At 38.1% G+C, this 27,215-nt stretch overlaps 1 protein-coding gene across 3 annotated transcripts; it reads left to right on the top strand.

Annotated features, from left to right (window-relative positions):
* Positions 1–504: 504 nt before the first annotated feature.
* Positions 505–27,215, top strand: LOC114636594 (vomeronasal type-2 receptor 116-like). 3 transcript variants are annotated; one of them, XM_028784669.1, is made up of 6 exons: positions 505–710; positions 10,993–11,275; positions 11,643–12,449; positions 17,894–18,117; positions 19,476–19,606; positions 26,311–27,215. In XM_028784669.1, the coding sequence occupies exons 1-6, from the start codon at positions 505–507 to the stop codon at positions 27,213–27,215; spliced, it is 2,556 nt and encodes an 851-aa protein (XP_028640502.1). The 3 variants fall into 3 exon arrangements, with proteins under 3 accessions (XP_028640502.1, XP_028640504.1, XP_028640503.1); XM_028784671.1 differs by having other exon boundaries at positions 17,894–18,118; positions 19,483–19,606; XM_028784670.1 differs by having other exon boundaries at positions 17,894–18,118; positions 19,483–19,606; positions 26,308–27,215.

Here is a 27,215-nt window from a genome sequence, read left to right as displayed (position 1 = left end):
CTTCCCTAGACTAGACAATGGAAGATATAGTGTCCCATGATTCAACTCAAAGTCTGAATGGCATGGGACAGTTGTGACTTTCTCAACTTTTACTATGGAAGTTCTGATGAAACCCATTATCATGATTGCCAATTGTGTCTTACATGTGGTTGTTGACACATGTTCTGGCCCAAGCTCCTCAGAAGATTGTCTCTGGAGTGTATGCCATGGATATGAATGAAATCATGACACCTGAGGGTGGAGAACATGATCTTCACAACATGTTTTCAGAAATGTTTTGATCAAAAGCTTCCAGACCTCAGATGCAGATCTCGAGGCCACAATTTTCCAGATGTATCCAGGGACTATGACACAGGATGAGTGGAAAGGAACTGTAGAATATAATTAAGTGGATTTTCAGATAGCAATAGCCTTAAAACAGACACATAGGTGTAAATGTGTGTGTGATGTTTGTCTGCATAAGAAACAGATTTCATATGTGCTCCATCTTAGATCCTAGCAGACATGAAGAAGCTGTGTGCTTTCATTATTTCCTTCTTGCTCCTGAAGTTTTCTCTCATCTTGTACAGTTTGACTGATCCCAGTTGTTTTTGGAGGATACAGGATAATGAAGATAATGGTGGAGATTTGCAAAGTGACTGTGGTTTTGCTCTTATTACCTATGAGGGACCGATAGAAGAAAATTTTTATAGTAATCTCATCAATTTTAGGTAAGTATTTTTTTTCCTCCTTCAATGTCAGTAATTAAAAATATGTAGTTGCATATACAAACTGTGGAATTCTGTCCTGTTCTTCCCATTGTAACATTAGGAATAAGTGAAAATTATATAACACATCAATCACTATTTTAATATTTTCAGTGTGTCACCACGTAGTGTGATTTCAATATGTTTGGTTCAAATTCACATACCTAATTGTAACAGATGTACTGGGAGGCGGTGGGACAGATGAAACACACTTTACATGGAAAAAAGACCTCAGTGCTCAAACATCACTTAAAGGATGGCAAAGAATTAGGAAAACTGAGGTGTTAAGAGAAACCTGATACCTTTTAAAGTAAATTGATATATTAACAGTTACACTAAATGGTAACATCAAATTTACGTGCAAATGTGCCTAGAGGATAATAATCTAGTTATGTGGTATATTGTATTATGTTATATAATTTGCTATGGATATATAAATTTAAATGAAATGTGTATTAAAATAATTATCATGTTTGATAAGCATTAACATTTGGAAATATTAAAAGCATTTTCTACAAAATCATGGAAATATCATTATTCAAAAATTTTCTCATTGTGTATAAAATTAGCATTTTAAAAAATTTAAATATTTTATTTATTTTCATTCCAAATACTGCCTCCCTCCTGGTTCCCCATCCCATAGTTCTTCATCTTATCTCTCCTCTTTTTGGCCCCTTAGAGGGTGCTTTCCCAATCCCCTACCACTTTATCACCACCCCATCCACACTTCTCCAGAAACCTCCATACTTCCTACACCTTACCCGCCCTCAGCATCCTTCTTCCCTGGGATATCAAGTCTCTACAGGATTATTCTCATGACCTCCCACTGTGGACTTAAAAAGACAGTCCTCTGCTACATATGTGCCAGAAGCCATTGACCAACGCATGCATGTTCTTTGTAGAAAGACTCAAAATCAATCATAATGAAATTAAAATTTTTGTACTGTTTGACTTAAAAAGTTTTTTATTATCATGTTTTAAATTTTTTCTCAATAATTACATAAATTCTCTCATAGAAACACAGAATCTTTTTCAAGTAAAATTATTATTACATAATTTATATAGACATATAATATATTTTGAATACACTCACTCTATGTCAGGTGGTATTGCATATTGGCTTTTAAATGTATTTTTAATGATTCTTTCTTTATTAGTTTATGTTCTTTTACAAGGTTTAGTTTTCAAATATTATTCCGTATGTTTTTTTGTCTTTTTATTGGATGTTTTATTTACATTTCATATGTTGTCCCCTTACCCCATCTCCACCCACCCAGGAACCTCCTATCCCCTCACCCCTCCTCCTTCTTCTCTGCAGATGTAACCTCTACCTAACCTCCCACTCCCACCTCCCCACCCTCAAATTCCTACCCCCTGGGGCATCCAGCCTTCATGAGGTCAAGGATCTCTTCTTCTACCTATGCCCAGCAGGGCCCTCTGCTCTTACATATACAGCTGAAGCCATGGATCCCTCCCTAAGTGCTCCCAGGCTGGTGGTTTAGACCCTGGGAGCTGTGGTTGGTTGGTATTGTTGCTTTCCTCATGGGGCCACAAACCCTTTCAGCTCCTTCAGTCTTCACTCTAACTCCTCCATTGGGAACCCCATGATCAGTTCAATGGCTAGTTGTGAGCATCTGCCTCTGAATATGTCAGACTCTTGCAGACCTCTGAGGAGACATCTATATCAGGCTCTTATCAGCATGCACTTCCTGACTTCCACATCAGCATCTACCTTTGGTGACTGCACATGGGATGGATACTCAGGTGGAATGGTCGTCAGACAGCCCCTCCTTCAGTTTCTGTCCCTCACTTTGTCTCCATATTTGCTCCCTTGAGCATTTTGTTGCTCCTTCTAAGAAGGACCTAATCACCCCCACTTGGTCTTCCTTCTTCATGAGCTTCATGTGGCCTGTGAGTTGAATCTTGGGCATTTCAAGGTTCTGGGCTAATATCCAATAATCAGTGAGTGAATACCATGTGTGTTCTTTTGTGATTGGCTTACCTCGATCAGGATGATAATTTCTAGTTCCATCCATTTACCTAGGAAACTCTCGAATTCATTGTTTTTAACAGCTGAGTAATACTCCATTGTGTAAATATACCACATTTTTTGAATCCATTCCTCAGTTGAAGGACATCTGGTTTCTTTCCAGCTCCTGGTTATTATAAATAAGGCTGCTATGAACATAGTTGAGCATGTGTCCTTGTTATATGTTCGAGCATCTTCTGGGTGTATGCCTAGGAGTGGTATAGCTGGATCCTCAGGTAATGCTATGTACAATTTTCTGAGGAACCGCCACACTGATTTCCAAAGTGGTTGCACCATCTTGCAGTCCCACCAACAATGGAGGAGTGTTCCTCTTTCTCCACACCCTCGCCAGCCATCTACTATTGCCTGAGTTTTTAATCTTAGCCATTCTGACTGGTGTGAGATGGAATCTCAGGGTTGTTTTGATTTGCATTTCTCTGACGACTAAGGGTACTGAACATTTCTTTAGGTGCTTCTCGGCCATTCGAGTTTCCTCAGTTGAAAATTCTTTGTTAAGCTATATACCCCATTTTTTAAATAGGGTAATTTGGTTGTCTGGAGTCTAATTTCTTGAGTTCTTTGTATATATTGGATATTAGCCCTCTATCAGATGTAGGATTGATAAAGATCTTTTTCCAATTTGTTGGTTGTCATTTTGTCCTATTTACAGTGTCCTTTGCCTTACAGAAACTTTGCAATTTTATGAAGTCCCATTTGTCAATTCTTGATCTTAGAGCATATGCCATTGGTGTTCTGTTCAAGAACGTTCCCCCTGTGCCCAAGTATTCGAGGCTCTTCTCCACCTTCTTTTCTATTAGTTTCAGTGTATCTGGTTTTATGTGGAGGTCCTCTATCCACTTTGAGCTTTGAACAAGGAGGTAAGAATAGATCAATTTTCATTCTTCTACATGTTGTCCTCCAGTTGAACCAGCACCATTTGTTGAAAATATTGTCCTTTTTCCACTGGACAGTTTTAGCTCCTTTGTCAAAGATCAAGTGACCATAGGTGTGTGGGTTCATTTCTGGGTCTTCAATTCTATTCCATTGATCTTCCTATCTGTCTCTGTACCAATACCAGGTACTTTTTATCACTATTGCTCTGTAGTACAGCTTGAGGTCAGGGATGGTGATTCCTCCAGAAGTTCTTTTATTGTTGAGAATAGTTTTTTCTATCCTGGGTTTTTTGTTATTCCATATGAATTTGAGAATTTCCTTTCCTAACTCTGTTAAGAATTAAGTTGGAATTTTAATGGGAATTGCATTGAATCTGTAGATTGCTTTTGGCAAGATGGCCATTTTTATTGTATTAATCCTGCCAATCCATGAGCATGGGAGATCTTTCCATCTTCTGAGATCTTCTTCGATTTCTTTCTTCAGAGACTTGAAGTTCTTGTCATACAGGTCTTTCACTTGCTTGGTTAGATTTACACCAAGGTACTTTATATTATTTGTGACTATTGTGACGGGTGTCATTTCCCTAATTTCTTTTTCAGTCTGTTTATCTTTCATGTAGAGGATGGCTACTGATGTGTTTGAGTTGATTTTATAACCAGCCACTTTGCTGAAGTTGTTTATCAGATTTAGGAGTTCTCTGGTGGAAGTTTTGGGGTCACTTAAGTATACTATCATATTATCTGCAAATAGTGATATTTTGACTTCTTCCTTTCCTGTATGTATCCCTTTGACTTCTTTTTGTTGTCTAACTGTTCTGGCTAGGACTTCCAGTACTATATTGAATAGGTAGGGGGAGAGTGGGCAGCCTTGTCTAGTCCCTGATCTTAGTGGGATTGCTTCAAGTTTCTCTCCATATAGTTTGATGTTGGCTACTGGTTTGCTGTAAATTGCTTTTACTATGTTTAGGTAGGGGCCTTTAATTCCTGATCTTTCCAAGACTTTATCATGAAGTGATGTTGAATTTTGTCAAATGGTGTCTCAGCATCTAGTGAGATGATCATGTGTTTTTTTCTTTGAGTTTGTTTACATAGTGGATTACATTGATGGATTTCCGAATATTGAACCATCCCTGCATTCCTGGGATAAAACCTACTTGAACATGATGGATGATTGTTTTGATGTGGTCTTGGATTTGGTTTGCTAGAATTTTATTGAGTATTTTTGCATCAGTGTTTATAAGGGAGATTGGTCTGAAGTTCTCTTTCTTTGTTGGGTCTTTGTGGGGTTTGGGTATGAGTGTAATTGTAGCTTCATAGAACGAATTGAGTAGTGTTCCTTCTGTTTCTATTTTGTGGAGTAGTTTGAAGAGAATTCATATTAGGTCTTCCTTGAAAGTCTGATAGAATTCAGTACTAAAACCATCTGGTCCTGGGCTTTTTTGGTCGGGAGGTTTTAATGACTGCTGCTATTTCTCTAGGGGTTATGAGACTGTTTAGATGGTTTATCTGCTCCTGATTTAACTTTGGTACCTGGTATCTGTCTAGGAAGTTGTCCATTTCATCCAGGTTTTCCAGTTTTGTTGATTATAGACCTTTGTAGTAGGATCTGATGATTTTTTGAATTTCTTCAGTTTCTGTTTTTATGTCTCCCTTTTCAGTTCTGATTTTATTACTTTGAATACTGTCTCTGTGCCCTCTGGTTAATCTGGCTAACGGTTTATCTATCTTGTTGATTTTCTCAAAGAACCAGCTCCTGGTTTTGTTGATATTTTGTATTGTTCTTTTTGTTTCTATTTGGTTGATTTCAGCCCTGAGTTTGATTATTTCCTGCCTTCTACTCCTCCTGGGTGTATTTGCTTCTTTTTGTTCTAGAGCTTTTAGTTGTGCAGTCAAGTTGCTAGTGTGTGCTCTCTCCAGTTTCTTTTTACAGGCACTTAGAACTATGAGTTTTCCTCTTATCACTGTCTTCATGGAGTCCCACAAGTTTTGGTATGATGTGTCCTCATTTTCATTGAATTCTAAAAAGTCTTTAATTTCTTTCTTTATTTCTTCCTTGACCAAGTCATCATTGAGTAGTGAGTTGTTCAGTTTCCATGTGCATGTGGGTTTTCCATTGGTTTTGTCATTATTAAAAACAAATCTTAGTTCGTCGTGATCTGATAAGATGCAAGGGATTACTCCAATCTTTTTGTATCTGTAGAGGCCTTTTTTGTGACCAATTATATGATCTATTTTGGAGAAGGGACCATGAGGTGCTGAGAAAAAGGTATAGTCTTTTGTTTTAGGATGAAATCTTCTATAGATGTCTGTTAAGTCCATTTAGTTCATAACTTCTGTTAATGTCAAAGTGTCTCGGTTTAGTTTCTGTTTCCATGATCTGTCCATTGCTGAGAGTGGGGTGTTGAAATCCCCCACTATTATTGTGTGAGGTGTAATGTGTGTTTTGAGCTTTAGTAAAGTTTCTTTTATGTATGTAGGTGCCCTTGCATTTGGAGCATAGATGTTCAGAATTGAGAGTTCATCTTGGTAGATTTTTCCTTTGATGAGCATGAAGTGTCCTTCCTTATCTTTTTTGATTAATTTTGGATGAAATTTGATTTTATTTGATATTAGAATGGCTACTCCCACTTCTTTCTTGGGACCATTGGCTTGGAAAATTGTTTTCCACCCTTTTATTCTGAGGTAGTGTCTGTCTTTGTCACTGAGGTGCGTTTCTTGTATGCAGCAAAATTCTGGGTCTTGTTTGTGTATCCAGTCTGATAGTCTGCGTCTTTTTATTGGGGAATTGAGACCATTGATGTTAAGAGATATTAAGGAAAAACGATTGTGGCTTCCTGTTATTTTTGTTATTAGAGGTAGAATTATGTTGTATAGTTATCTTCTTTTGGGGTTGTTGGAAGATTACTTCCTTGCTTTTTCTAGGTTGTAGTTTCCCTCCTTGTGTTGGTGTTTTCCATCAATTATCCTTTGACGTGCTGGGTTTGTGGGAAGATATTTTGCAAATTTGGTTTTGCAAATTTGGTTTTGTCATGGAATATCTTGGTTTCACCATCTATAGTGATTGAGAGTTTTGCTGGGTATAGTAGTCTGGGCTGGCAATTGTGTTCTCTTAGGGTCTGTATGATGTCAGTCCAGGCTCTTCTGGCTTTTATAGTCTCTGGTGAGAAGTCTGCTGTAATTCTTATAGGTCTGCCTTTATATGTTACTTGACCTTTTTCCCTTACTGCTTTTAGTATTTTTTCTTTGTTTTGTGCATCTGATGTTTTGATTATTATGTGACGGGAGGTATTTCTTTTCTGGTCTAGTCTATTTGGTGTTCTGTAGGCTTCTTGTATGTTTATGGGCATCTTGTTCTTTAGGTTAGGGAAGTTTTCCTCAATAATTTTGTTGAAGATATTTACTGGCCCTTTAAGTTGGGAATCTTCATTCTCATCTATACCTATTATCCTTAGGTTTGGTCTTCTCATTGTGTCCTGGATTTCCTGGATGTTTTGAGTTAGGAGTTTTTTGCATTTTGCATTTTCTTTGACAACTGTGTCAATATTTTCCACCGTATCTTCTGCATTTGAGATTCTCTCTTCTATCTCTTGTATTCGGTTGGTGATGCTTGCGTCTGTGACTCCTGATCTCTTTCTTAGGTTTTCTATCTCCATGGTTGTCTCCCTTTGAGCTTTCTTTATTGTTTCTATTTCTAGTTTCAGATCCTGAATGTTTTTGCTTAATTCCTTCTTTGTGTTTTCTTGCAGTTCTTTAAGGGATTTCTGTGATTCCTCTTTAAGGGCTTCTATCTGTTTACTTGTACTCTCCTGTATTTCTTTAAGGGAGTTACTTATGTCCTTCTTATAATCCTCTATCATCATCATCATGAGAAGTGATTTTAATTCTGAATCCTGCTTTTCCGGTGTGATGGGGTGTCCTGGGCTTGCTATATTGGGAGAACTGGGTGTTGATGATGCCAAGAAGCTTTGGTTTCTGTTGCTTATGTTCTTGCGCTTGCCTTTCGCCATCTGGTTAACTCTAGTGTTACCTGCCCTCACTGTGTAAGACTGGAGTCTGTATTTCTAGTTATCTTGCTTGTGGCAGAGCTCCTCAGAGTTCAGATGTCTCTGTGGTCTTATGATCCTATTCTCCTGGGTGGAAGAACTCCTGGGACTTACGCCACCTCTTGGATCTGGGAATCCTTCTGCTCTGGGTTCAGTGGTTCCTCTAGGATGGCTCAGGATTCAGTATCTCCACAGGAGCAGACCCACTCTGTGTCCCCAGCCCAAAGGACCAGGCAGGGGTGGAAGGGAAGTGGAATTCTGGAGGGGCGGGGTTTGGGTAGCTGGTGGGTCTTGAATGTCCCTGGCTCCCAGATGTATCTCTGGGGCTTATGGAGTGAGATGGAGTTCTTACTAGCTGCTCTGAGTGCAGTGGCTCCTCTAGGATGGCTCATGATTCAGTATCTCCACAGGAGCAGACCAACTCTGTGTCTGCCCCAGCCCAAAGGCTATTCTGTATGTTTTGAAACATAATTTTGAACTAAGTTATTAGAACTAGGGTCCTGTGTTATGGATATTATTCAGTATGTGTTAGTAAAAATTTTAGGGTACTAAATATTATGAATCAAAAAGTTGAATGAAATATCATTGTATTATTTGATTCTTAAAATACTCAATATTGAGATATTTAATACAAAAAACAAATTTCACATAATAAAAATATTTAATGGGTTATTGATTTCATATACTATTCAAGTCATTTTAAAAAAATTTTCTGTGCTTTTAGAGCATCAAGAATATGGTTTATCATCCTTACTCACTAGGACTGTAATCTATTTCATGCATGGCTTTTAGAGATAACATAAGTTCTTTATGGTATTTCAAAAATATAAAAATTAGAATATCAGAGTGACATACATTAATGATCTGAAATTTTATTCAGCTCTAAAGATCTCTAATTTCCCAAGCTTATTTCAGGAAAGCTAGCATTTACACAGTAATTTAGCATTTCAAGTAGTACAATTTTCACTGCAATTGAATAGAAAATTTGATGTGTGGAATAATGTTGGTTTGAATTTGCTTGACCCACAGAATGGCACTATTAGGACTTATGGCCTTGTTCGAGTAGGTGTGGCCAGTTTGAGGAAGTGTGTCACTGGGGGGCTGGGAAAATGAGACCCTTTTCCTTACCACCAGAGAGCCAGTCTTCTCCTAGTGGCTTTCAGATGAAGATAGAGGACTCTCATTTTCTGTACCACTCATACCTGAATGCTGTCATGCTCTCACCTTGATGATAATGACCTGAAACTCTGAACCTGTAAGCCATCCCCAAATAAACATTGTCTTTATAGTTGTTGCCTGGGTCATGGTGCCTGTTTTCAGCAGTGAAACTCTAATGAAGACAGAAATTAGTATCAGGTTCTGGAGTATTGCTGTGTTAGGGCTAGGCTATGCTTTTGTTTAGAAGAATGTTGATTTGGAATGAAGTGGAATGCTTTATGTGGGGCTTAATGGGCTATTCTAACAAGAATATGGAAGACTTTGTTGTTGAGAGTGATTTGAACTGTACAGACCTGGCCTAAAATATTTCAGGAGAGAAGAATTTCAGCCTGTGGCCTAGAGCCTATTTTTGTGGTATACTGGTGAAGTATGTGACTGCTTTATGCTTTTGTCTGAAGATTCTACCTGTGGCTAATGTAAGGAGATTTATATTAATTGCATTGACAAAGGATATCTCTAAAAATTCTAGCAATGTCTTTATTTTCTAGTTTAGTGTCATGAAGAGCATTTGTTCAAGCATAGCAAGCTTAGAATGAATAAAAGTACAATATGTGGTTCAAATGATAATAAATGGACCCAGGAAGTGAAATGGAGCTGAAACCTATGTTCAAGGAAATACAAATATTAAGGATCTCAGGGCAAGATTCCACCCACATAATCTTGTTTGTGTTTGCAGTTGATCAAGGAATAGTTTAAACTTTTAGTTTGGAATGACCTACAGTTGAAAAATAGAGGGCCGACATGTGATCCAGATATTGAAGTTGGAAGACACAGGCTTTCGATCTGGATCTTCAGGAATAGTGACCATGAAAACTTAGGCACAGGCATGGTGATACACAGATTTAATCCATGGAAAAAGGCAAGTAGATCTCTGAGTTAAAGAATAAGTTCTATGTGAAGAAAAGAGGGACCTCAGACATGGTGGTACATGTCTTTAACCCCAGCATTCAGGAAACAGAGGTATGAAGATCTTCATGTTCAAGGTCAATCTACTGGGCAGTTCCAGGAGTGAGAAAGTTGGAAAACAGAAATCTGGTAATAGAATAAGGGGCAGTATGTTCTAGAAGTAGCAAGCAGCAGAAATAGGTGGCTTCTGCCATGTTGCTCCAGCATTAGAGTCAAGAATAGAAGGGACTACTGAGATAATTGATACTTGTTACCTGGAGCTAAGAAATTAGCATTGCTAAAGAAGAGACCAGCATCAATGAGGTGAAATCTTCTGGTAAGTGTTTTCTCAGATCACAAAGAAGCTGTGTTCCAGAGATAGCTAGGTTATCACTTGTGTTGCAGTTGGGTTGGTAACATGTAAGAATGACCTAGGTGGTACTAGTTTTGAAGGTATGAAATGTTCATGGAGAGCAGTTAAAGCTTGGTGCTGTGAGATGCCAGGGAAGGCCAGTGGTGAAGGTTCAGTCTTAGTTGTAATTGATGGCTAAGCTATGAAGGATTCATGTAAAGAAAGTGAACTTTGTCACCATGAAGAGAGCCTATGAGAGGCTATTGGAGAACCCTAGGTGCATCAGAATTCCCCATAGTATTGAAGATGCCAGTATCATGGAATGTCTACCAAGAACAGCAGCAGCAGTGGAGTGGAGTCTACCCAAGTCTAGAGTGCTACAGGAGGCATGGCTGGAGAAGTGACACAAGGCCTTTGGAAGAGCGCAGAAGATCATGTGTGAATCTTAGGCATTGAAACTAGAAGCTGTAAAGTTGAAGTTGACTTGGAGATTCCAAGATTTTAAAGATGCCTGATTCTGTGAAACTAGAACTTGAAAACTATTCTGCAGTCATTTTAGATTATAGAACTGTAATCTAGTTCATGTTTGACATTCAGAGATAAGACAGCTCTTTACACATTCTCACAAATATAAAAATTATCATTTAAGAGTAACAGATTTGGGGGAATTTTTAACGTTTATTCATCTCTAAATATCACTAATTTCTTAAGCTTATTTCAGAAAAGTTAGCATTTACCTGTCTCCTAGTGTGAAGTTTTACTGCAATTGGAAAGAAAATTTCATGTTTCAACCATCCTCTTCAACCATCTGTATGCCTTCTTGTAGAATACCAGAAAGAAGATATGAGTTTTTTTGGGTAATGTTTTTTGCTACTGATGAGATCAACAGAAATCCTTATATTTTACCAAACATGTCTTTGATATTCTCACTCCTTACTGGCATGTGTGAAGATACATTTGGATTTCTGGAAAAAACATATTCACCACAAAATAATTCTTTGCATTTTATTAACTATTATTGTGGAACACAGATAATCTGTGATGTAGAACTGACAGGACCATCATGGACAACATCCTTAAAACTGGCAATTGATTCTAAGTGCCCGAAGGTGAGAATGTGTGATATTGGATGAATTAACAACATTTTATTCTATTCATAGGTGCCGAGGGAGAAAACTTGCTTGGCATATGTTTGTGTGTGTACTCTTTTTTTTTTAATATATATTATCCATTTATTATAAAGGATTAAATAATCAGATCTTTGTTGCATTGAGGAAACAGTTAAATAAGTTTTCTAAAACATGGTGACTTCTCAGGAATAGTCTAGAATCTAATAGGAATAATATGTGATATTTGTAGTCTAGTGTTACTATCCTCAATAGTAGCTCTGAAATGTGAGTTACTTGTATATAAGCCCAAACTTTCTAACAATCATATTCCTTACAGGATGTTTTATCATCTTTCTATGTCCTCTAGGTTTTCTTTGGACCATTTAATCCTAACTTGAGTGACCATGACCAGTTTCCCTATGTCTATCAGGTAGCAACCAAGGACACACATTTGTCTCATGCTATGGCATCCTTGATGCTTCATTTTAGATGGACTTGGATAGGAGTTGTCATCTCTTATGATGTCCAGGGCATTCAGTTTCTCTCAGACTTGAGAGAAGAAATGCAAAGACATGGGATCTGTTTAGCATTTGTGAATATGATCCCAGAAACCATGCAGATATACAAGACAAAGGCTAAGATATATGATAAACAAATTATGGCATCATCAGCCAAGGTTGTTATCATTTATGGTGAAATGAACTCTACCCTAGAAGTCAGCTTTAGAAGATGGGTATATTTAGGTGCTCAGAGAATCTGGATCACAACCTCACAATGGGATGTCATCACAAATAAAAAAGATTTCAGCCTTGATTTCTTCCATGGGACTGTCACTTTTGCACACCACAACAGTGATATTGCTAAATTTAGAAATTTTGTACAAACAATAAACACTTCCAAATATCCAATAGACATTTCTTACTCTATGCTGGGGTGGAATTATTTTAATTGTTCAATCTCTAAGAACAGCAACAGCAAGATGGATCATTTTATATTCAACAGCACAGCGGAATGGTTAGCACTGCACAAATTTGACATGGCCCTGAGTGAAGAAGGTTACAATTTGTATAATGCTGTGTATGCTGTGGCCCACACCTACCATGAACTCGTTCTTCATAAAGTAGAATCTCAGCAAATCGAAGAATCCAAAGGAGTATTCAATGACTGTCAACAGGTAAAAATTTTTATATTTCATTATGCTTAGATTTTTCAGTGTGATCTTTTAAATGGCCCTCAGAAACTCATATATATTTGTTAGAGAATATTCTATCACTGGAAAGACTTCTACGCTTTAAAACTCTCTAATGAATTTTTATATGGATAAAAATGAATTTATATATATGTATATGTATATGTATATGTATATGTATATGTATATATATATATGTATATTTCACAAGGATAACATTTAATAGGAGACAATGTTTTTTGTGTGTACATCAGTGAGTTTTGTGAAACTGTGTTTGAACATTTTACCAAATGAATTCTATATTTAAATAGAAGGGAAACTACACCTTAGAAAAGGCAAGAAAGTAATCTTCTTTCAACAAACCCAAAAGAAGATAGCCACTCAAACATAATTTCACCTCTAATAACAAAAATAACAGGAATCAACATTTACTTCTCCTTAATATTTCTTAATATCAATTGACTCAATTGGGCGCGCCCCCGAAAAAAGGGATGGACTATTGGACGGATAAGTAAACAGGACCCAGCGTTTTACTGCATGTAGGAAATTCTTCTTAGTGACAAAGACAGATACTACCTCAGAGTAAAAAACTGGAAAACAAAAGTCCAAGAAAATGGTGCCAAGAAACAAGCTGTAGTAACCAAACATTATCAAAAAAAGATAAGGAACGACACTTCATTCTTGGCAAAGGAAAAAATATACCAAGATAAACTTTCAATTCTGAATATCTATGCCCCAAATGCAAGGTCACAGACATTCATAAAACAACTTTACTAAAACTCAAAGCACACATTGCACCTCATACAATAATAGTGGGAGACTTAAATACCACACTGTCATAAATGGAAAGATAGTGGAAACAGAAACTAAACATAGACACAGTGAAACTAAGAGAAGTTATGAACCAAATGGATTTAACAAATATCTATATAACATTTCATCATAAAACAAAAGAATATACCTTCATCTCAGCACCTTCTTCTTCACACATATAAGAAGATTGAAATAATCCCATGTATCCCATCAGATCACCACAGGCTAAGGCTGGTCTTCAATAATAAGAAAAACAACAGAAAGCTGACATACACGTGGAAACTGAAAAACTCTCTACTCGATGATAACTTGGTCAAGGAAGAAATAAAGGATGAAATTAAAGACCTTTTAGAATTTAATGAAATTGAAGAAACATCATAACCAAACTTATGGGGCACAAGGAAAGCAGTGCTAAGAGGAATACTCATAGCTCTAAGTGTCTACAAAAAGAACCTGGAGAGAGCATACCCTAGCAGCTTGACAGCACACCTTAAAGCTCTAGAACAAAAAGAAGCAAACACACCCAAGAGATGTTGACGACAAGAAATAATCAAACTCAGGGCTGAAATCAACCAAGTAGAAACAAAAAGAATTATACAAAGAATCAACAAAACCAGGAGCTAGTTCTTTGAGAAAATCAAGAAGATAGATAAAACCTTAGTTAGACTAACCAGAGAGCACAGAGACAGTATCCAAATTAATAAAATTAGAACTGAATAGGAAGTCAAAACAAGATAAACTGAGGAAATTCAAAAAATCATCAGATCCTACTCCAAAAGCCTATTGGAAAATCTGGATGAAATAGATAATTTTCTAGACAGATATCAGGTATCAAATTTAAATCAAGATCAGATAAACCACCTAATCAATCCTATATCCCCTAAAGAAATAGAAGCAGTTATTAAAAGTCTCCCCATTAAAAAACAAAGCCCATGACCAGATGGATTTAGTGAAGAATTTTATCACACCTTCCAAGAAGAGCTAATACCAATTCTTTTCAAATTATTCCACAAAGTAGAAGGAACACTACACAATCCATTCTATGAAACCAAAATTATGCTCATAACTAAACCACACAAAAATCGAACAAAGAAAGAGAACTTCAGTCCAATCTCCCTTATTAATATTGATACAAAAATACTCAATAAAATTCTCGCAAACCAAATCCAAGAACACATCAAAAAATCATCCAACATGATCAAGTAGGCTTTATCCATGTAATGCAAGGATGATTCATAATATGGAAATCCATCAATGAAATCCACTATATAAGCAATATCAAAAAAAAAAAAAAAACACAAGATCATCTCACCAGATGCTGAGGAAGCCTTTGACAAAATTCAACACTTCTTCATGATCAAAGTCTTGGAAAGATCAGGAATTAAAGGCCTATACCTAAACATAGTAAAACCAATATACTGCAAACCAGTGGCCAACATCAAACTAAATGGAGAGAAACTTAAATCAATCTCACTAAAATCAGGGACTAGACAATGCTACCCACTCTCTTCCTACCTATTCAGTATAGTATTCAAAGCCTTAGCCAGATCAATTAGACAATAAAAGGAGGTCAAAAAGATGCAAACTGGAAAGGAAGAAATCAAAATATCACTATTTGCAGATGATATGATAATATACTTAAGTGACCCCAAAACTTCCACCAGAGAACTCCTAAACCTGATTTTTTAAAAAAAAAAAAACCCTTCAGAAAAGTGGCTGGATAAAAAAGTTAACTTGAACAAATCAATAGCTTTCCTTTACTCAAAGGATAAACAGGGTGAGAAAGAAATTAGGGAAATTACAACCTTCACAAATAATATAAAATATCTTGGTGTGCCTTTAACTACGCAAATAAATATGTATAACAAGAATTTCTATTCTCTGGAGGAAGAAATCGAAGAAGAATTCAAAAGATGGAAAGATCTCCTATGCTCATGTATTGGCAAGGATAGTACATTAAAAATGGCCATCTTGTGGAAAGCAATCTACAGATTCAATGCAATTCCTATAAAAATTGCAACTCAATTCTTCATAGAGATAGAAAGAGCAATTTGCAAATTCATTTAGAATATCAAAAAAACTCAGGATAGCGAAAACTATTCTCAACAATAAAACATCTTCAGGGACAATCACCGTCCCTGACCTCAAGTTGTAGTACAGAGCAATAGTGATAAAAACTGCATGGTATTGGTACAGAGACACGCAGGAAGATCAGTGGAATAGAATTGAAGACCCAGAAATGAACCCTCCATACCTAAGATCACTTGATCTTTGACAAAGGTGCTAAAACCATCCAGTGGAAAAGTGATAGCATTTTCAACAAATGGTGCTGTTTCACCTGGAGGTCAACATGTAGAAGAATGCAAATTGATCCATTCATATCTCCTTTTATAAAGCTCAAATCCAAGTGGATCAAGGACCTCCACATAAAACTAGATACACTGAAACTAATAGAAGAGGGGAAAGAGCCTTTATTGAAAGTGCGGAAGAGCCTTGATTACATGGACACAGCTGAAAAGTTCCAGAAGAGAAAACCAATGACTTATGCTCTAAGATTGAGAATTGACAAATAAGACCTGATAAAATTACAAAGCTTCTGTAAGGCAAAGTATATTGTCATTAGGACAAAATGGCAACCAACAGATTGGGAAAAGATCTTCACCAATCCTACATCTCATAGAGGGCTAATATCTAATATATAAAAAGAACTCAAGAGGTTAGACTCCAGACAATCAAATAGCCCTATTAATATGGGGTACATATCTCAACAAAGAATTCTCAACTGAGGAAACTCAAATGGTGGAAATGCACCTAAAAAATGTCCAGCATCCTTAGTCATCAGGGAAATGCAAATCAAAACATCCCTGAGATTTCACCTCACACCAGTCAGAATGGCAAAGATAAAAACTCAGGTGATAGCAGATGCTGGCAGGGATGTGGAGTTAGAGGAACATTCCTCCATTGTTGGTGGGATTATAAGCTGGTAGAACCACTTTGGAAATCAGTCTGGTAGTTCCTCAGAAAACTGCACATATTAATAGCTGAGGATCCAGCTATACCACTTCTGGGCATATATCCAAAAAATGCTCCAACATATAACAAGGGCACATGCTTCCCTATGTTCATAGGGGTCTTAGTTATAATAACCAGAACCTAGAAAGATCCCAGATGTCCTTCAATAGAAGAATGGATACAGAGAATATGGTACATTTCCACAATGGAGTACTATTCAGCTATTAAATACAGTGAATTCATCAAATTCGTAGTCAAATAGATGGAACTAGAAAATATCATCCTGAGTTAGGTAACCCAATCACAAAAGAACACACATGGTATACACTCACTGATAAGTGGATATTAGCCCAAAATCTCCCAGTACCACATGAAACTCAAGAAGAACCAAGACCAAAGTGTGGGTGCTTCGGGCCTTTGTGGAAGGAGTAACAAAATATTCAGGGGAGCAAATAAGGAGACAAAGTATGGAGCAAAGGCTGGAGGAGGGCCAGTCTGGAGACTTCCAAACACAAGAATCTTGCCCATGTGCAGTCACCATATGCAGGCAGGGTTGAGGATGCCAGGAAGTGCTTGCTCACTGAAGCCTGATCTACCTGTCTCCTGAGAACCTCTGCCAGAGGCGGATGCTCACAGCTTATCACTGAACTGATCATGGGGTCCCCAATGGAAGAGGTAGAGAGAAGACTGAAGGGGCTGAAGGGGCTTGTGGCCTCATCGGAAGAGTGACAATAACAACCAACCAGAGCTCCAAGGGTCTAAACCGCCAGCCTGGGAACATATGTGGAGGGACTCATGGGTCCAGCTGTGTGTGTAGTGGAGGATGGCCTTTTCAGGCTTTGGTAGAAGAGGAAGTGCTTGATCCTATGAAGGCTGGATGCCCCAGTGTGGGGGAATTTAAGGTTGGGGAGGAGGAAGTTGGTGGATGGGTAGGGCCACATCCTCGTAGTTGTAGGATGAGGGGGAATAAGATAAGGGGTGTCCGGGGGAATGGAAACAGGGGATAACATCTAAAATGTAAATAAATAAAATACCAAATAATAAAAAACAAAGCAAAGAATAAAATAGCTAAGAGTTTTATCATAAAGCCTTATGTGATTACTTGATTAGAATAATTTCCTTAGGAATTGGTATATTTGCTGTGTTTAATAGTCTGTCATTTAAAGTAACTTTTAAAAAGAAACTTAAATGATAAAGACAGCACATTTTCTTAAGCTTATGTTTATTTAATATATGCAAACTGTATGTACATGAATGACCCACTACCACTCTTTGTTTCCACAACTTCCAGACATTCAGACTGCCCACTCATCCACTCATTCTCCCATACATGGCTTCATTTTTTAAAATTATTTTTTCCAAATGTGTTCACATGTGTGCACGCACGCGCGCGTGCGCACACACACACACACACACACACACACACACTGTTTTACTCCTTATTTGGTAAGCATTTTTAATTACCCATGAGCCATATTGTATTTTACTACATGGGATAACTAATATATCTGTCTTCCCTGAAAGCCATTGAAAAATTAGGAAATATTCTCAATTTTGTATTGCCTTATTTGATATATAATCATCTAATGATGCATCTCCTTTAGGTGGCTTCCTTGCTAAAGACCAGGGTATTTACTAACCCTGTTGGAGAACTTGTGAATATGAATCACAGGGAAAATCAGTGTGCAGAGTATGACATATTCAACATTTGGAATTTTCCACAAGGCCTTGGAATAAAAGTGAAAATAGGAAGCTATTTTCCTTGTCTCCCACAGAGTCAACGACTTCACATATCTGAAGACTTGGAGTGGGCCACAGGAGGAACATCAGTGAGTATACCACAGTTTTCATTCTTTCAAGTATATCTAAATTTCAAAATATGAGGCACCAAAGCTGTAGCTGTGTGGTTAAGACCAATTGCTGCTCTTGCAAAAGGCCCATCCTCAGTTACCAGCATCAAAATTTGATAACTCACAACTTCATGCAAATCTAGATCATAAGGTCCAAAGGCCTTTGATTCCTTGTTCAAATGCACCCACGTGCCTACTCATCCCAGAATACAGAAACACATTTATAAATTTTAAAGATATATATGTATATTTATAATATATATATATAAATTTTATTTCTATATATACAAGGTTTTTTCAGAATTACTAATAAAATGATTTATTTTTTTCATTTTATTAATTATTTTATTTGTTTACATTTTAAATGCTGTGCCCCTTCCTGGTCCCCACTCCATGAACACAATACCCAATCTGCCTCCCCTTCATCTCTAAGAATGTGCTTCTCCACCATTCACTTTACTCCCACCTCACCTCTCTAGAATCAACCTCTGCTGGGGCATCAAGCCTCCACAGGACCAAGTGCGTCTTCTCCCATTGAGGTCAGACATGTCGGTCCTCTGCTACATATGTAGTGGGGGCCATGGACCAGCCCATATATGTTCCTTTGTTGGTGGTTCAGTCTCTGGGAGCTCTGAGAGGTCCAATTAGTTGATACTGTTGTTCGTCCTATGGGGTTGCAATCCCTTTCAGCTCCTTCAAATGTAGCTACAAGTCTATTCACCCCACAATACAGAAACACATTTATGAAATTTAAAATAATGTGTGTATATGTTCAATAAAAATTTTGTAACTACGCATAAACGATACTCTTTGAACATCATTATAGCCTAATGAAGTATAGTATATACTCATTAATTCCACATTCCTGGCTTTGTTTTAAACTTATAAAAACTTTAATTCTATGAGAGTCTTATAACATGCTTTATTCATTTTCATCAAAGAACTTTTTCTTGATCTACCCTACCTTCTCTCCCCACACAACTCAGTATCCTTGTCATTTTATTTATAAATCATTTGAGAGAAACTGATGCCACATAAATGTTTTGTTTCGATTTAATCACTTTTAGAAGGAAATTTTTAAAATATGTACAACACAATTGTTACACACTTAATATTACATGATGTAGTAAATATTGTGTTACATTCAGGGCATTGGAGGCTTACTCAAAATAATAATGTGTCTGAAATTGATAAGTGATTTATCAGAGGAATATATATAGTAATATCTGTTAAATATATATATATATATATATATATATATGTAACTATATATATATAAACCAAAAATTTTGTCATATATATATATTTTTTTTTTTTGATGAATGTATAAATTATATCCTCAGGTTCCCACCTCCACATGTAGTGTGACATGCACTGCTGGATTCAGGAAAACTCATCAGAAACAAACAGCAGACTGCTGCTTTGATTGTGTCCATTGCCCAGAAAATGAGGTTTCCAATGACACAGGTAAATGCTTCCATGCAGGAAAAAATTAGTGAATTCGAGTATCCTCTCTTTCCAAAGTAGAAATGTAAAATGGCCTAGATGGAAATGAAAGACCTAAAATCTGTGTGTTTCAGAATTTAATTTTTTGAATGATATCAACATTTTGGGAGCCTGCCAATAACCTTCAATATCTTCTAAAAACTCATTTTTTTCACAACATGATGGTTTTGATTTTATATTTTGCAGAAAACTTTTAGGGGGAGAAACATTTGTAACCATTTAATTTTTATATGATTCCCCTCACACTGACACTTGAAATCTGTTGAGACTAGGTGCTTCCACTCCCACTGAGTCCAGATAAGGCAGCCCAGATAGAAATATATATCCCACATACAGGCATCAGATTTTGGGATAGTCCCCTGCTCTAGGTGTTCGGGGCCCACATGACGACCAAGCTGAGTATCTGCTACATACATGTAGGGAGGCCTAGGTCCAGCCCATGTATGTCCTTTGCTTGGAGGTTCTGTCTGCAAGACCCCTAAGGGTCCATGTTAGTTGACTCTATTGGCATTCTTGTGGCGATCCTATCCCTTTAGGGGCTGAAATCCTTGCTCTTGTTCTTCCATAATAGTCCCAAAGCACCATCCAAAGTTTGACTATCGGTGTCTACATCTGTTTCAGTAAGCTGCTGTGTAGAGCCTCTAAGATGATAGCCATGCTAGACACCTGCCTGCAAGTATAACAGTATTATTAATAGTCTCAGGGAATGGTGTTTGCCAATGGGATGCATCTCAAGATGGGCCTGTTATTGAGTGACCTTTCCATCAGTCTCTGCTCCATCCCAAATCCCTGAATTTCTTCTAGACAAGTCTAATTGGGCCCTGCATCCATGTTCTTGTCTTGACTTCTTTCAATTATCTGTGACCAATGCACATAGAGAAATCAACACTTTTCTCATATGTTCCTTTTGACTATGGTGTTTTGTTACAGCAACAGAAACAAAGACATTAGCAAAATGGTCACATAAGTTTGCACTGCCAACAGCAGTGGAGGAATGTTCCCCTTGATGTACATTCTTGCCAGTATGTGGTTTCTCTTGAGTTTTAAATTTTTAAAATTTATTTTTATATCTTTTTATTCACATCATATCGTGCTCACTGCCCCCCCCCCACCAGTCAGTCCCTCCCACAATCCTTTTCCAATTCCCCCTTTCCTTCTCCTCTGAGTGGGTGGGGTCCCACTGGGTATTCTTCCCACCTTCATACTTCAATGCATGTGAGGCAAGGTGTTTCCTTTCCCACTGAGCCCAGACAAGGCAGTCCAGCTAGTAGAACATATTCCCCACACAAGTAACAGCTGTTGGGATAGCACCTGTTCCAGTGGTTTGGGACAAAACATGCAGACAAAGCTGTACATCTGCCAAAAATGTGTGGGGAGGCCTAGTCCCAGCACATGCATTTTCTTTAGTTGGTGGTTCTGACTCTGAGAACTCCTAAGGTTTGGCTTAGTTGACTCTGTTGGTCCTCCTGTGGAGTTCCTATCTCCTTTGGGGCCCATAAACCTTCCTCCTTTCATAAGAATTTTCAAGCTCCATCTGGTTTTGGCTGTGGATGTCTGTGTCTGTCTGAGCCAGCTGCTGGGTGGTGCCTCTCAGAGGACCTAATTATTCATATTTTTTGGATACCATCTGTCTTTTGATCTGACTAGGGTTTGTCTATTTTATTGATTTTTTCTAAACACGAGCTTTTGATTTCATTGATTCTTTGTTTCTAACTAACTGATTTCAGCCCTGATTTTGACTGTTTCCTGCCTTCAACTCCTCTTTGGTGTGTTTGCTTCTGTTTTTCTTGAGCTTTCAGGTCTACCTTTAAATTGCTGGTGTGAGAACTTTCTAATTTCTTTATCGAGTTGCTTAGTGCTATGAACTATCCTCTTAGCACTGCTTTCATTGTATCCTATAAATATATGTGTTTTGTGCCTTAATTTTCAGTGAATTCTAGAAAGTGCTTAATTTCTTTCTTTATTTCTTCACTGACCCAGAGATCATTGAGTAGGGGGGTATTTAATTTTCAAGAGTAGGCAGGCGTTCTGGTTTTTCTGCTGTTGTTGAAGTTCAGATAAGAAGTTCAGATGAATCATAAGAGTAATGGGGTTATTTCAATTCTCTTGTATCTTTGAGTCTTGCTTTGTGACTGACTATGTGGTCAATTTTAGAGAAGAATCCATAAAGTGTTGAGAAGAAAGTATATTCTTTTGTGTTAGGGTGAAATATTCTATAGATGTCTATTAGGTCTGTTTGATTCATAATGCCTGTTAGTTTCATTATTTCTCTGTTTTGTCTGGATGACCTGTCTGTTGGGTTGTAGTGTGCATGAGACCTGTTGTTGGGTTGAATTGTGCGTCCCACATCTGCTCCCCCAGAGGCTTGAGCTGTGGCTCGGAGAGGCAGAAGTGTGGGAAGTTTGACTGTGTTCTTCCTAGGCTGGTGATGGACAGGTGTTGGGCTATGTGAAGCCATGGGACTCCACTCAGTGGGTGAGGGAACACAGGCTGAGGTTCTGCGGGGAGCCAGAGCTCTTGGCTTGGGTGTCCCCGGGCCAAAAGGCACCCAGACTGGTTCTCAGGCTCTTTGGCCCCCAGATGCTGTTGGGGTTTTGTGGAAAGCTGAGAATGAAGTAGGGGTGTACGGGCTGGATTTGCCTGCAGACAAAGGGGAGAAGGGGAGAGATGAGATCTGGCTGTATCCTGTGGGAATGAGAGTCTCGTTTGTCTGTATGGTGGCTGCTCGCTTGGCTTGGGTGGCTGGGTTGGTGGTCTCCGTGCCTGGGAACACAGAGAGTTCTTCTGTGGGAGATTAGGTTGTGGCTTTGTAGATGAAGACCTGCTCCACGGTTCCCCATGGTGGGTTCCAAAGAAGAGAAACAGTCCATTGTCTTAAGATGTTTATTGTCATGGCTAAAAGTAGATGAAAACTATACCTCAGTTTCCCGGGGTGGGTCTGAGGTTAAATATCTTTGCAAGGAGGAGGGTCTGGTTAGGAATGTTTAATTGGCTATGTCCCTCTGGCCTTTAGGTATCTCATTATTATGGAGATCTGTCTTGAGGTTCTGTGGCCTGTAGTCTCGCCTTCTACCCGTGGAGGGGCTAGTGGGAGTTGTCCTATATGATGAAGGAATCCAAATCTATGGAGGTCTGCAGCCTTGTGTCAGGAGCCTGGAGTCTGGGAGCGTGGTGAAATGCATGCTGTCCCTTAGGGTCACCTGGATCCCATCTGGGACCTCTCAGGATCACCTGGAGTCTCCAGCAGGCACTCGACTAGAAACCAGGTTGCCTTTCACGGTCCTACACCTGTCGATTGGTGAGACTGAGATGTTGAAGTTTCCCACTAACAGTTTGTGGAGTTCGGTGTGTGATTTAAGAAAAAGGTGTTTCATTTACAAATGTGGCTCCCATTGTGTTTCTTCATACTCATCAAAGGAGAAATCTATTAAGATAATATCTCAATTATGGACATCTATACCATGAAACAATGCATAGATGTCCATAATTGAGACATTATCTTAATAGATTTCTCCTTTGATGAGTATGAATTATCTTTCCCTGTCTCTTTTGATTAATTTTGGTTGAATGTCTATTTTATTAGATATTAGAATGACTACTTCAGCTTGCTTCTTCGATTCGTTGGCTATGAAAACTTTCTTTTCCAACTCTCCTTCTATCTTTATTGCTGAGGCTTTTCTTGTATGCAGCAGAATGATGGATCCTGTTTTCTATTCCAGTTTTATTGTCTTTTGATTGGGGAATTGAGTCTATTGATTTTGAGAGATATTAATGACCAATGATTGTTATTTCCTGTTATTTACATGCTGGTGTTATTAGAGTGTGTGTGTGTGTGTGTGTGTGTGTGTGTGTGCTTATGTGTCCATCCCTGAGTTTTGCTGATAGGGAATTACTTATTCCCTGTGTTTCCTTAGCTTCACATATCCTTGTGGGATTGAAGTTGTCTTCTCATATTTTCTGTAGGGCTCAATTTGTGGAGAGAAATTGTTTGAATTTGGTTTGTCTTGAAATATCTTGTTTTCTCCATCTCTGGCGACTGAGTTTTGTTGGGGTAGGTTGGCGTTTATGGTTTTTTAAGTTGCAAGATATATGTCAAGACATTTCTTGCTTTTAGAGACTCTATTGGGAAGTATAGTGTAATTCTGATAAGTCTGCCGTTGTATGTTCCTGCCCCATTTCCCCTGCTGCTTTTAATATTCTTTTTTTGTTGTTTTGTAGATTTTTGTTTTTGATTATTATGTGCAGGGAGGATTTTCTTTCCTGCTCCAGTCTAATTGGTGTTCTATAAGTTTCTCCTATGTTAATAGGAATCTCTTTCTTTAGCTTGGGAAAATTTTCTTCTATAATTTTACTGAAAATGTTACTGGAACTTGGAAGTGAAACTTCTCTTCTTCTATTCCCAGTAGGTATTTTGCTGGGATCCCAGGTTTCCTGGGTGTTTTGTGTCAGGGATATTTTTATATTTAATATTTTTTGACTGATGTATGAATTTATTCTATTGTATCTTCTATACCTGAGATTCTCTTTTTCACCTCCTTTACTCTGTTGGTAATGCCTGCTTCTGTTGTTCTTGTTCTCTATCCTAGGTTTTACATCTCCAGGGTTCCTTCAGTTTGTATTTTTTTTATTGCTTGTATTTCCATTTTCATGTCATATATATGTAAGGGACTCATTTTTTTCTCTTTAAAGATCTCTACCTATGAGATTGTATTTTCCTTTAATTTTTGAGGCATTTATTCCTTTCCTCTTTAACAATCTTTATGATCTTTTTCTTCTAGTTCTATTAATTTATATGCAAATTTAATAATTTTGTATTAAAAGTCTGAGTACTAGTGTATTGTGTAAATGTACACATTTTTCTACTTTTTATTAATTATTTGTTTATTTACATTCCAGACATTTCCCTACCACAGTCCGCCCTCCTACAGTTCTTTATCCCACATTCCTTCCCACTTGCCTCTGAGAAGGTGCTCCCTCATTCCCTTCAGTCTCCTCCCTCCCTGGGGCCTCAAGTCTCCACAGGATTAGGTGTATCCTCTCCAACTGAGGCCTGAGAAGGCACTGCCAGAGACTAAGCATATGTCATCTTTATAAGATTTGATTTATGGTAATTTTCTTGTGCTTCAGTTGTGTTAGAATATCCTGGACTTGCTGTAGAAGGATAGCTATGCTCCAAAGGTGTCATATTGCCCAGGCTTTTGTTGATTTTGTTTTTTCAAGGACCTTTAGCCATCAAAATAGGTTTGGTCACTGGATAATCTTGTTGTAGTAGGTATTGGAAGTGGGGTGGTAAACCTCTGTGGTCCTAGTGTGGCAGGCCTTTGATGGATATACTTCGGTTGTATGGCTCTTTATCTGCAGGTTTGAATGGTTCAGGATTTACAGATCTATATGTTTCAGGAGCTACAGATTCTATGAAGGTGGGCATAGAGGTGGAAGAAAATAGATGTCTGCCTGGGGTAGCAGGGTGCTCAGGGTAGCTTGGCTTGCTCCAAAGGACTCAGTAATCAGGGAAGATGAGTGAGAGAAAGGACGATTACCTGTATGGTTGAGGATCCACAGGTCTGATGAAGGTGGGTAGAGAGGTGGGGATAGGGAGATTGGAGATTCTCCAGGGATAGCAGGCTGCTCAGTGTAGTTTGGGTTGTTCCAGAACACTCGGCAAGCAGGGAAGATGGATAGGGGATGGGAAACTTACTTGTAAGGTTCAAGCTCAGCAAGTGTGATGAAGATGGGAGGAGAGATGGCAATGGAATCCTGTAAGCATTTTTAACAATACATTTTAAACACAGACTATGCACATGCTTAGTCTTCCTTGATTTGTCGAACAAAGTAATTTGACTACATGATCAGTCCACAATGCTTCCATTCTATCCTCCAGTTTGGTCTCTGACAAATGCCAGATGCTCATGGTAACAATTCTTGTTTAATAAAATATATTTTAAGAGCTTAGGTGGCTTATAGGATGAAGTATTTGCTGTCAAAGAATTAGAACAAGAGTGGAGAGTTCAGTAATGCACTAAAACATGTGATAGTGCTCATCAGCCATCAGAGCCCAATAAGGAAAGAGGGATGAGTGAGAATATCCATAATCTTCATGTCGTCTAGATTGCAGTGTGTAGCTGAGAAAAAGAGACCTTACTAAAAGAGGAGGACATGAATTTCTCTGTGAAGCATACAACTTTAATAATGTAAATATTGCTTTATGCAAAGAGTATTTACATGAGTAATTTTATGTTCTTGTGCCCTTTGAAGACACTGAAAAAGGGAACAACCGTCAAAGCCAATAAATTGGATAACGCATTTCATCAGCTGGCATTGAAAACTACATCAGCACACTGCACAGATATGTGATAGTTAGTTTAAAGTTTCAGCAGTTAAATAATATTACTTCATGAATATTTTTATTTACAATGCACTAAATATATTTTCTTACTTGTTTAATTAATAAGTAAATTTTCTCTTCCATTTCCTAAGATGGTATATTGTTTTATCACCAAGCATAGGATTAAGTTAGCCTTAAGATACTGATCCCTACAGCAATAAGGAAAGAAATAAATGCTCAACACCAAAATATTTTTTGAGGTATCCTTTGAGTAATCCAAGTACTCAATTATTAAGTACATAATTATGACATCTTATGAAGGTTTGTTTTTCACCAGCAGATATGGAGCAGTGTGTAAGGTGTCCAGATAATAAGTATGCCAACTTACAGCAAACCCACTGCCTGCAAAGAGCTATATCATTTCTGGCTTATGAAGATCCATTGGGGATGGCTCTAGGCTGCATGGCTCTGTGCTTCTCTGCCCTCACAGTTCTAGTACTCTTCACTTTTGTGAAGTACAAGGATACTCCCATTGTGAAGGCCAATAACTGCATTCTCAGTTACATCCTCCTCATTTTTCTCATCTTGTGCTTTCTCTGCTCATTGCTCTTCATTGGATATCCCAACCAGGCCACCTGCCTCCTGCAGCAGACCACATTTGGAATATTTTTCACAGGGGCTGTTTCTACAGTGTTGGCCAAAACTATAACTGTGGTCATGGCTTTCAAGCTCACTATTCCAGGAAATAGGATGAGAGGGATGCTCGCAGCAGGGGCACCTAAGTTGGTCATTCCGATTTGTATCCTAATCCAACTTGTTCTCTGTGGAATCTGGTTGGTAACATCTCCTCCCTTCATTGACAGAGATATACAGTCTGAACATGGAAAGACAATCATTATTTGCAACAAAGGCTCTGTCATTGCCTTCCACTTTGTCCTGGGATACTTGGGCTTCTTAGCTCTGTCCAGCTTCACTGTGGCTTTTCTGGCCAGGAATCTTCCTGACAGATTCAATGAAGCCAAGTTCCTAACATTCAGCATGCTGATGTTCTGCAGTGTCTGGATCACCTTCCTCCCTGTCTACCACAGCACAAGAGGAAAGACGATGGTAGTTGTGGAGGTCTTCTCCATGTTGGCTTCTAGTACAGGGTTGCTAGGTTGTATATTTATTCCAAAATGTTATGTTATTTTAGTCAGACCAGATACAAATTTTCTTCAGAAGAACAAAGCTAAATTTCATTATTGA

Source organism: Grammomys surdaster, unplaced genomic scaffold (assembly GCF_004785775.1).
Source record: "Grammomys surdaster isolate TR1022 unplaced genomic scaffold, NIH_TR_1.0 124565, whole genome shotgun sequence".
In the NCBI taxonomy this organism is placed as follows: Eukaryota; Metazoa; Chordata; class Mammalia; order Rodentia; family Muridae; genus Grammomys; species Grammomys surdaster.
Note: the sequence above shows the minus strand (reverse complement) of the source record. Positions and strands in the feature narration are given on the sequence as shown.

Bases quoted from the DNA above. Each gene is read 5' to 3' on its own strand.
- LOC114636594 (XM_028784669.1), top strand. From the start codon at position 505: ATGAAGAAGCTGTGTGCTTTCATTATTTCCTTCTTGCTCCTGAAGTTT. The intron at 18,118-19,475 runs AGTGAGTATACC...GTATAAATTATA, and splicing joins TGGGCCACAGGAGGAACATC to TCCTCAGGTTCCCACCTCCA. The intron at 19,607-26,310 runs GTAAATGCTTCC...TTTCACCAGCAG, and splicing joins TGAGGTTTCCAATGACACAG to ATATGGAGCAGTGTGTAAGG.